At 32.4% G+C, this 11,287-nt stretch overlaps 3 protein-coding genes across 3 annotated transcripts in view; 2 read left to right on the forward strand and 1 right to left on the reverse strand.

The window, feature by feature from the left end:
• The window catches only part of LOC110996242 (tubulin-specific chaperone cofactor E-like protein), a 25,487-nt gene extending 21,396 nt beyond the window's left edge, over positions 1–4,091 (forward strand). The window contains exons 7-9 of the mRNA XM_045632356.1: positions 1,848–1,979; positions 2,488–2,587; positions 2,792–4,091. Of these exons, the coding sequence (XP_045488312.1) occupies positions 1,848–1,979; positions 2,488–2,587; positions 2,792–2,911 (352 nt within the window). The 3' untranslated portion in view covers positions 2,912–4,091. The remainder of the gene's footprint in view (positions 1–1,847; positions 1,980–2,487; positions 2,588–2,791) is intronic.
• Positions 4,084–7,042, reverse strand: LOC110996326 (DNA repair protein Rev1). Its single transcript, XM_022263980.2, has one exon. It carries the CDS (start codon positions 6,778–6,780, stop codon positions 4,111–4,113), a length of 2,670 nt encoding a protein of 889 aa, XP_022119672.2. The 5' UTR covers positions 6,781–7,042; the 3' UTR covers positions 4,084–4,110.
• Positions 7,043–7,144: 102 nt separating this feature from the next.
• LOC110997709 lies at positions 7,145–8,158 on the forward strand. The gene has a single exon (XM_022266029.2). The coding sequence runs from the start codon at positions 7,355–7,357 to the stop codon at positions 7,901–7,903; it is 549 nt and encodes a 182-aa protein (XP_022121721.2). The 5' UTR covers positions 7,145–7,354; the 3' UTR covers positions 7,904–8,158.
• Positions 8,159–11,287: the final 3,129 nt, after the last annotated feature.

Here is an 11,287-nt window from a genome sequence, read left to right on the forward strand (position 1 = left end):
TGATAGTGAGTTTTTAAAAAAAATTGGTTAAAATTATTGTAAACATGCGCCATGTACGAAAATATTGTAGTTGCTAGACACGGGCTAGTCTAACACGGTAAATCAATTTTGTCACAACCATATTTACCTACTTATTTATTTGCACTTCGTTACTTTGAACATAGCCCTTTTATCAACTAGATACTCGTTAGCTTTATAGTACGTAATAATGAAAGAATGAAATCGTGTTTTAGAAGTTTTATATAAAAGTGAAGAAGTGTTAAACTATCAGAAAACATGTAAAGTTATAGGCCAAGACGCACATTTTTTTTATTATTCCTAACCAAAATTAACAAATTTGTATGAATGAAAGTAAACAATCTGGTTATTATACGATTATTCGTGTCACAATAGGATTAATTAACAATTCATTCGTCGAAGGCTCTTCATAAATGGAAATTGTAGGCGTGCGTTGCGAAAATTGAGAAACGCTAATTTATAGGTTTAAATATGAAGAGGAAAAGTATTATTATGTATATTTCAAAATGTATTACACGCTTATTAATTGGTATCAAGCATGTGAGCATAAAAATGTAGTGATTATCGAGCACGAGCTCTAGATTTTCAAATAAAATTGTTACTTTTCCCTTCGAAGACCCTTCGAAACCACAGCCAGCATTGGAATACATATAAAAATAAATAAGCTTCTAAAAAACTTGATTTTCTCAGCAAGGCAATACGGAGCGAGAAAAGAGCGTACCAATTCTTAAAGGCCAGCAACACAATTACGAGTCCTCTGACAATATGAGTGTCTATGGGTGGCGATGTTACATAAAAATTAAACATTTTATACATTACTACATCTTACGAGGCTGCATATTTGTTTTACGTAATCAACATCGTGTCATTGTAAGAATTAGCAGAGCGTGATTTATTGTTTGATGCAACGATTACATTTTCGGCAGAACTAACGACTATTCTGTAATAGCGTATAATATATAATATTTGGAATTTATTGTTGAGTTTTTGTACCGCTTGATTTCAAGTTTACGATATCAACTACATCTATGAAAAGTTCTAATTTGTCCCCCTATTGGAAGTAACAAAATTAGCTGGTAACCATTTGGCATATTATTATTATTATTTTATTATTTATTTATTTGTTCAGATAAAATAATCCATCGTTATGTTAGTATAAATTTACAGACTAGCGTTAGTATATTAAAATAAAATTAAAAAAAAAACTCTTGAAGAAGCCTATGCGCATACACCAGTCGATCTTTACCGACAAGTGTACGCACAAAATGTCTCATAATAGGCGAAGACAAGTCATCTCACAGTCTTCAAGATGCTGTTCCGATAGCTCCATATCCCAGAAATCATTTGTACGGATTTGGGCGAACATCTTTGAAGCACAACAGAAACGAGGCAGTTCGAAGAGCATCCTTAAAAGATTATTGTATTGAACACGCATGGCAGTTAGCGACCCGACAGTATAGTCGACCCATAGACTACTCGTGTATATTGTCTGAGTATGGATGCCTACGAGCCTGTATTGATGTATTGATATTCTGAGCACCGGAAACAATCTAATATATGATTACTAGATTGTTTGCGTATATCGCAGCAATGGCGATGGTATCGTCTGACATTTTCATTATAATTTAAAACACATCATTCAAATTACTTCAAAACCGTTATGTGGTATATTTAATTTGTCAATATTAGTTCTTGAATTAACGACTATATATATCTCCTCACTTTGTACGTTCTATAGCTTCCCTTACCACTGCTGTTATGGGGAAAAGATGACAATAATTTAATCTGTATTTTTTTAAATTTAGTATTAATGTATACTTTATTTTCAGATATTGGGAGTTAGTGGGTGTTCACGGTAAGCTCGACCCGTTGGTTTCCGTTGACCTGAGACCAGAAAAGCGAGTGCAAATTACCTTTACGTGTGGAGACACCAGCGAAGTGAGGACTGTTGATGTTTACAGGTATATAAAAAGTTTCATCAACATAATGAAGAATAGCATCGTTTCGTTGTATTAATGAGGGTAAATATACTGATATGGAATGAAAGTTGTAGATCGTTTTGAAAATTTTGCCTTTGAATTTTATTAGTCTTGTTTAATTGTCACTTTCAACTGCCGAATGTCATTAAAATAACGCGGAATTTTTCGCCAGTAATCGAATCCAACATCACCATAGACAATGATCTGAGGAGAAAGTCTTTAATTTAATATCGACGGAGGTCATTTTGAAAAATTAATACATACATACATACATATATATTAACAAGTGTCAATACTTTTTACCTAGGCCGCGTGCGTTATTAAACGTATACAAACCGATTAACTCTTTTTACCCTTCAATAATTTGCGGAGCCGTTTTCAAACAAAATATTTTAGGACTAGCATAAAATATTTAAATCCAAAAATGTCAGAAATGTGTTAAAGCCTTTGCTTTTTTTTATTATAAACAGTATTGGCCAATTACTTTCAGAACTGTAGCGGATTTAAAAACGCGATTGGAACGTTTGGCTGGATTCCCCGCTTCCAAGATGAGATTGTTCTATGTTGACCAAGAACTGAGGGACTCACAGGTAAGCACAATTATTATTTCTCTGTATTATTCACAATCATATGTAATAAATGTGGGTAAGATATAAAGAATTCATTTAAAGTTACTGGATATGAAAATGGTTTTGTTTTACTTTAAATAAATCTATTGTATCTGCTGAAAAATACATGAACATAATGTTTTTCTAAATTCAAGCAGACGAATCCTTTATGATAATTATTTTCAGGGTCCGGAAGAAATGAAATATCCGACGAAACAGCTATATTCGTACAACATGTCTTCAGGGGACGAAATAATTATAGACTCGAAATTCAAGCACTCTATATCATCTAATTCTACTGCGTGAGGCCACTTACAAATACTTAAATATAGGGACAATATTTTTAAGCTTGAAAGAAATCCTTTTTGTGAAAATTTATTACATCTGTTGATACTTGACTTTCTAGATGGTTTCCGAATAAATAAGTTATCTTTAAATAGTTATCTGCACTGCTTTGTACTTTTTGTACTGATTTTGAAATATCGAGACTAGATTTGTTTTATAATCTGTGGAAATACAATTTTTGTTTATAAGCAGTGCCAAAATTCATTGTTTTCGTCATATTGCTAATACAAAAAAGTATGTATATATTACTAATTATAATTGGATTTAATTGTGAGTTTAACTGTATCAATATACAATAACTGAAAAATTATATTGCTTCTGGTTAAAATTCTAGTCTACACTGATTATAATTTGTCTTCAAATTATAGTGATAATATACTAAAATTAAATCATGATATATTATCTACTTACTAACAAATTGTAGTTAACTGTAACAATATTTTGTTTGTCACAAATCAGTTGTAAGTTTTCATTACAAGCTTAGCTTGATTATTGAAGCACAATTTTTTTTACTTTAAGATATAATTCGCCCTAAAAGATGAAGTCCCAAGCACAGTTATTTTTTGATGATTAAGTATTCGCTGTACACAAAGGATACAAATCTTATGAACTTGTTTATTGGGCCATTAAGTTTTACACAAAAAGGTTCATTCTTATTGAAATTCTAAAATAAACATTTACATGAAGGGCAGATTGTATTATGCCTCTATAGTTTTCGCAATGAAGCATCTGTGATAATAATTATAATTAAAAATTATCTACTTAAATTGACCATCAAGTTTAGGACACCAAATTTTAAATTGACTGGCTTTTCATGTGAAATGCTAATGGGATTAATGTGCATATGCTGACTAAGTGATACTAACTGCCATTTTCAACATAATATGAGCATAGTACATGTACGTACATACTAATATAAATGTGGTTACCGTTTTGTATGCATGAATGTTTTATACTGTTTTTAATCTGTACTTGCCTTGTTTACTAGTACCTTCCAATAATTAGCTTTAGCCTATACCTGCCACATGAAATTAGTTTAGGGCAGTATTATTTGACACAACCTGTGTCTCTGGAATAATGTTTTTTCTTTGTAGTGCTAGGACATGAAACACTATATGAAATAAAGTAAAAGGTAAATATAGAACTTGTTTTATTTAAATTCAATCTTCAAAATGTAACCTTTTATTATACACAACCATCATTGAACTCTGAACTTGTTCCATAACATAATTTAGAACTTCATTCCATATCTCATTATTAATCTCATGTATCCTTCTTCTAAAAAAGTTTATTAAAATATATAACTTATCTATATTCCTATTGCAGATCATATCTTCCATATAGGAAATGATCATATTTACATCACACTGCTTTGGTGGCTGTCCACTATCAAACCAAGCCCTAAGTAATTCACGGACTTGTTTCCATGATAACCCCAGTAATCCTGACTTAACAATTCTTTTTGTTTCTATATTTTCAATATTCTTCTTTGGTTCCTCTATATCGTTAAACTTATTTTTGATTGGACTTTTAAATTCATTTTTAATTGCTGGGCACTGCAAGAACTTGTCCATAAGATTTTTAGATGTATTCAGTTTTAAGATTTTTGGTGGTCTTCCTTTTCGTTTATTAGGTGATCTACTAGTTCCAAGTATAGGTGATTTTCTTCTAGGTGACACCACAGGCTGTTTAGGTGAAACTGAATCATTTTTCAAACACAAATTAAGTTTATCTTTTTTTTCATCTTTTGTTACATTAGTTAAAAATTTACTTATGGCACCTTTAGATTTTTGTAGTTTGTCATTTAATTGTTCTAGTTTTGTTACTTGTATTCCAATACCTCGCATTTCTTTCGGATCTATATTGAGTTTTTTGCAAAGTGATATTACTTCTTGGAGTATTACTTGAGAGTCATTAGTTGCGTCTAGCAATGAAACAGACTTATTTATGACATCACAAAAACCATGACCTAAAAACTTTGCTGTTTCAACTGGAGCTTCTTCTGATCTCACCATTAGTTTTAAAGTAATGCACTTCCCTTTTACTTTAAACTGTTGCATTCTGGACTGAACTTCTACGGATAGCTGATTCAGAAATTTATAGCATTGATCATTTGTTTGAAAACGGATACCATAGTTGACTTCAGCAGAAACAGACTTTCTGACTGTATGGTATGTCAATGGGTTTCGATCACGCCCACGACACTGATCAAAGAGCTGTGCTCCAGTCTTATTACCTAAATGTTGTTGTAAAGATGCCAAAGTTAATGATTGTAGTGATCCACATGTTTTATGACCCAGTGATTCTAATTTTTGAGATGTTTGTCTACCAACACCTGGTAAATCTTTGAGATTGATGTCAAACATAAAATCTTCAATAAGATTAGCAGTTAAAAAAAATTGTCCATTTGGTTTAGCTTGCTTTGTTGCCAATCTGGCCTGAAGGCGATTCCCTCCAAAACCTGTAGAACATGGACATCCAGTTTTTTCTCTAATCTCCTCTCTCAATACTGTTGCAAAATCTTCAGGACTGACATTAAGATTTTTTAAGAGATCTGTACAATGCACATACATTTCATCACAAGACACTGCTTCAATATCCAGTGTATATTGAGCAATTGTGTTATATAGTGTATAAGCTACTTCTTTGTAACCTTCAAAGTCATATGGGATAGTTTGTAACTCTGGACACAGTCTTAAAGCAGCTCCCAAAAACATTCCATTATGGATGCCTTTTGCTCTTGCTTCATACGAACAAGAAGCTATTTCACTCATCGAACCAAATTTGTTATCTTCATCACCAATATTATCTATTCGAGTAGAAATTTCAATATTGTTAATGGCAAGACCAGCTTTTGTCAGTTTTTCAGCTTGTTTTTGCCTATAGAGCTCAAACTCTACAGATCTATTAACTCCTGTTCTCTTCGTTTGACTTTGGCCACCTTTTGAGTGAGTCACAGCTACAGGTTTACCTTTTAATTCAGGATGTTTCCTCAAACCAACAGATACAAAAAAACAATCCATATCAATGTGCATAATTATTTTATTATATTCAAAATTCATGGAAAAACTGCTAAGATGATTATATGATTTTATTCTATCTCTTAAATTTGTTTGTGCAGCAAATATATAGTTGCTTTCTTCCCGTAAATCATTGATATATTGCTTAAAACATGCACCAAGTTGAGATATATGGTGTAACCTTGAATTACTATAGAATTCAGTTATAAAATCTGGATCCACTGCAGTTTTAGTACAAGTGTCTGTATTTTTATCTATTAAAGAGTTTGTAGAATCCATAAAGCCACAACTAGAATCTGGAAGAGGCCTTTCAATATCTAATTTATGAAATGGTTCAACCCAACTATTATTTGATAATTCTTTATTTTTTTTATCAATGCTCATTCTCATAGATTTTTGGAATTTTAACTTAGGCTGGGAATGTTTGTTAGAATAAAGTAAAAAATCTTTATAATCCAGCAGCTGATTAGATGCTATGCTCTTAGTAATCCATTCAGGTTTTACAATATTTGCTAGGGACATATTCTTTACTTTTGTATCTGGTAAATTTGAAGCAATAACAATATCTTCATGTCGTTGATATGTATGATAAACACCACCATGTTGAGCCATTAAATCTTTAAGTTCGTCAGCTGTAGGTACTGTGTAACCATTGACAAAGATACTAATACCCTTAAATATATCAGAAACTTGATTTTCTTTAGAAGCTTTTGAGGAAAATTGCTCTTCCAGTTTTGAGATTTTGGCTTGCATATAACCACCCCATGCTTCAAAACCGTTATCAGGAAATTTTTCATTTCGACGACTCATTTTGCTCTACTAGCTTTCGGCTTTAGTCGTTACTTTGGGCTGGTAAACATTGGGAAAAATATGATATTATGAAGTTATACCGATTTTGATAATTTATTAAACTTAAAAACTATAGAAAAATCCGATACAGACTTTGTGATAATGTAAATATTATTTTTTTATTCCCCTCGCGTTGTACTGTCGTAAGGTTGCACCCTGTTAATAATTGTACTTGTAGGTGATTAATGTTTACAATGTTTACACTTTAATAAATACTAATTACTTATCAATTGTCGCTGCGCACAGTGCACACTGCACACAGCTACAGCTACATAAGTCTGTACTCTATATTCTATAATACGATTACGACGGTTCTATTGAGCAATGAGCTGACTACTCACTATGACAGTTTCACTTTTGACATTTGACTAATTAGCGTTATAAAATTTTGATTTAACGACAACTGTTAACAGGAAGTTTAAATAATCACAACAACAAAATTTTAAATTTAATTAGATTGATTTTCAATTTGTCGCGTAAATATGTTACCGTATGTTTGACCGTGTTTTATAAACAGTCTTGACCGTTACTCAACATGTCTAACATAGAGGAAGATAACAGACTCACTGCCCCATGGGTAGGTCAAACATCATATAAAAACGGTTTAACTATTGTTGTTCTTGCTGTAAACCGTGATATAGTTGAGAATATATCAGAAGCTTTGATCCACGTTCACAGAAAAGAAGACTTTAAATGGAAAATTATTGTTCTACGCTGTATAGATTTGGAAAGGATCATCAGTCAGTCTGATGTTACAGGAAGGGTTGGAATAGATTTCATGGTCATTGCTATAGATTTAAGCACCATTTTTTGTATTGAATGGGTAAAGAAAATGCTAGATAAAGTCCACCCAGATTTAAAAATGCGTCGAGTGGTATTGGTTAATCCTTGTGGCCTTTCTGTTGATTCAATGGCTGTGAATACAAGTGACGTTTTATCATTTTGTAAAGAAAACAAATTAGAAATGATAAATGCAAATGTTGCAAAAATGGATGAAGTAGAACATTTAGCTTTGAGGTTGTTGAATTATATTGGAGCATCAATTGGTTACAGAACAGGAATACCTAATCTAAATCTAATATAAAAGCTAGATTTGTTTGAAATTTGATATAATGGAGACTGAAGCCTAGACAAGGTTGCTGATAATTAAATATCCAAGGTTGAATGCTAGTGAAAACATCACAATTGTTATATTGTATATGATGCAGAACTATATAAAAATATTCTATAATTTATAGAATTATTAAAAATCAAGAGAATATGAAACAATTATGTAATTTTAATCGGTACTTATAAAGAAAGATAATGCTGGTCAATATTAAATTTCATAAAATATGAAGGAACTTTTATTATTACTATTATATACTTATTATTTTTAGTGGTATTATGATTTTAGTTTCAATACTTCTAGATTGTTCTTGGGTTGACAGAGAAAATATATTTTTAAGAAAACAATTTTACCCATTTAACTTGATTTATCTTATATATATATACACACACATATATATATATCTCTCTCTGTACAAATAAGTAAGATTATTGGTACTTAAATAAAAAAAACCTGGCTTAGATTAAACATTTTTTAACAGCTTTAATTGCTCTTGAAATAATTATCTATTATCATATTAGCTATTCTTATATATAAGCATTTGTAAGTATGTAATCTAAAAAAATATTTAGCTATTTCTAAATCATGTTAATAAGGCGCCTATTAACCGCTGGATTTTTTTGTATACTGATAATATTCTTAATTGTTATTGAGAATATTATCAGTATACTGTATATTGTATGTAGTATATTGATGAAAAACATGAATGTGTTTAACATTGGTGTCTGAAGGTCTACATCACTACAAATTCCATACAAACTAAATAGTTTAAAAAAATCAAAACGAAAACATTAAGTAACGTTTTTATACTATATACATATAAAATCTGACTTAAATTATGTAGCAAAGTAATTACATGCCCAGGTTCACTAAAAAATACCTTTAAACCCTTAAAAAAACTGACTTTTGGGTGTAATGTATATGAGGTTGTCCATTCTGCATTTACATTATGTCGAGCTAATACAAGAAAAGCACGGCGGGACTGGGCGCGAGCGTGACTTAACGTTATGTTTTATGGGTATTCATTTCTAGTCAGTCAGTAGTTAAGTGCTTATTACACTACGCGATATTCAGACAGTCTTACTAAGATTTAGCATAATGTAATAAGAGGCTTATTACACTATGCGATATTCAGACTGTCTTACTAAGATTCAGCCTAATGTAATAAGAGTTAGCCAGTTAGCCTGTCTAATTAGACCGACCGAATGGGTTCGGCGGTGCTTACTGGCTTACTTGCTGAATATCGTGTAGTGTAATAAGACTTAGCACGCTAAACCTAAAACCATTCAGTCAGCGCGCGGCAGTCGCAGAGCAAAGACGTTTGTACATGTTTGATTTCTGTGGCCGCGTGCACCATGGCGTGTTCGCAAGAAAAAAAAAGTACTTTGGAATGTTTTTTATTTTTTATAGATAAAGTAAGCCAACGCTCGACACACTGATACATTGGTAAAAACAAACATGAATCTTAAATTTAGAAAGAAGGTTCGGACAATCAATCTTATTATAGAATATCTTAGCTGCAAACGATGTGTCAATAAATTTAAATAAATTTTCTGCGATTCTCTAATGACAACATACTAAAGTGTGCCAGCCTGGTTCTGTTCTTGATTTGTACCGAGACATGCCATTTTTATTGCCATATTGAATGTATGGAGTATCTATTAAATTACATATAATAATATAAATTACTAATATAACATTTTAATAGTCATTCAAACTCGGCAACTCCTACTCTAAGGTAGTTTCTTAAGTCACATGGCGACATCCGTCACCGACTACGTACGCTTTGCAAATGAGTAAAATGTCGAGTTAGCATGCGGTATTCAGTCCAGTGTAATAGCGAGCTTGCTAATTAGATTTTAAGACAGTCTTACTCAGACAGTCTGAATATCGCATAGTGTAATAAGCACTTTAGAGTTAGCAAGTTAGCCTGTCTAATTAGACTGACCGAATGGGTTCGGCGGTGCTTACTTGCTGAATATCGAGTAGTGTAATAAGACTTAGCATGCTTAACCGTTCACTGTTCAGTCAGCGCCATTACAGCGCGCGGCAGCCGCAGAGCAAAGACGTTCGTTCGTATTTGTTTGCTGTGGCCGCATGCACCATGGCGTGTTCGCAAGAAAAAAAAAGTACTTTGGAATGTTTTTTATTTTTTATAGATAAAGTTTGTCAACGATATTATATTATAGACCCAGCTTGTTTATCAGAATGCTTAATCTGGATATCGGAGAGCTTTGACCAAAACGCGTTCTACGGAAAAGAGGGACAAATGGGATGCCTGGGGTATCGAGAGGGTACATGAATCTTAAATTTAGAAAGAAGGTTCGGACAATCAATCTTATTATAGAATATCTTAGCTGCAAACGATGTATCGATAAATTTTCTGCGATTCTCTAATGACAACATACTAAAGTGTGCCAGCCTGGTTCTGTTCTTGATTTGTACCGAGACATGCCATATTTATTGCCATATTGAATGTATGGAGTAACTATTAAATTACATATAATAATATAAATTACTATATAACATTTCAATAGACATTCAAACTCGGCAACTCCTACTCTAAGGTAGTTTCTTAAGTCACCTGGCGACATCCGTCACCGACTGCGTACGCTTGCAAATGAGTAAAATGAGTTAGCATAAAATATATGTTTCCTTTTAAATAAAACTATTTACACTTGTTCGGAATAGAATCAAAAATATAAATAATTTTTACTGCGACGAAACTTAAAAAACTATGAGCGCAACTGTACTTCGAGGACCAGAGACGACCATACACAGCGCGGTAACCGAAAGCTGACCAATTACGCGCTAGCGCTTGTCGGCGGTCGCCGTCTCTCCGTCGCCCCTCACCCCGTACCGCCAAACGGACCTATACCAATCATTTTAAGTTAAAGTTTATTTAAAATTATAATATTTTCAACGAAGTTTTTTAATTTACTTGAACATATGTTTCCAATTAAAAGTACTATCAATAATTAAACCAAGACATGTATATTTATTAACCACACATCCAGATAGTATGAGAGTTTAGTTTCTTTCTGAATGTAGATAGGCGAGATATAGTGCCGTGAAAAGGTAACTGACAAGGTTTAGGGAGATTTTATCAGCAACAATTTTGTCTTGCTAGCGTTGACTACTAATCCAGCATCATGGCATTTTCCCAAAGGCATCATCATCTTGCACATATTAAGGGCAAATTCGGATTTTTCGGAATAAACAAGGCAAGTATTGTTAGCTGCAGTTCAGAAACAAACGAATGTAACAGTGTATTTTCTGTTCATCAGAATTTTCGGCATACTTACAACTCAGCTGGACATTACTATTTTACTCTCTGATATTAGGTATATAATAATGAAA

The sequence above is a fragment of the Pieris rapae genome, chromosome 19 (genome assembly GCF_905147795.1).
Source record: "Pieris rapae chromosome 19, ilPieRapa1.1, whole genome shotgun sequence".
In the NCBI taxonomy this organism is placed as follows: Eukaryota; Metazoa; Arthropoda; class Insecta; order Lepidoptera; family Pieridae; genus Pieris; species Pieris rapae.

What these genes read in the sequence shown, in the direction of transcription:
- LOC110996326 (XM_022263980.2), bottom strand. Translation starts at nt 6,780, where the DNA reads ATGAGTCGTCGAAATGAAAAATTTCCTGATAACGGTTTTGAAGCATGG.
- LOC110997709 (XM_022266029.2), top strand. Translation starts at nt 7,355, where the DNA reads ATGTCTAACATAGAGGAAGATAACAGACTCACTGCCCCATGGGTAGGT.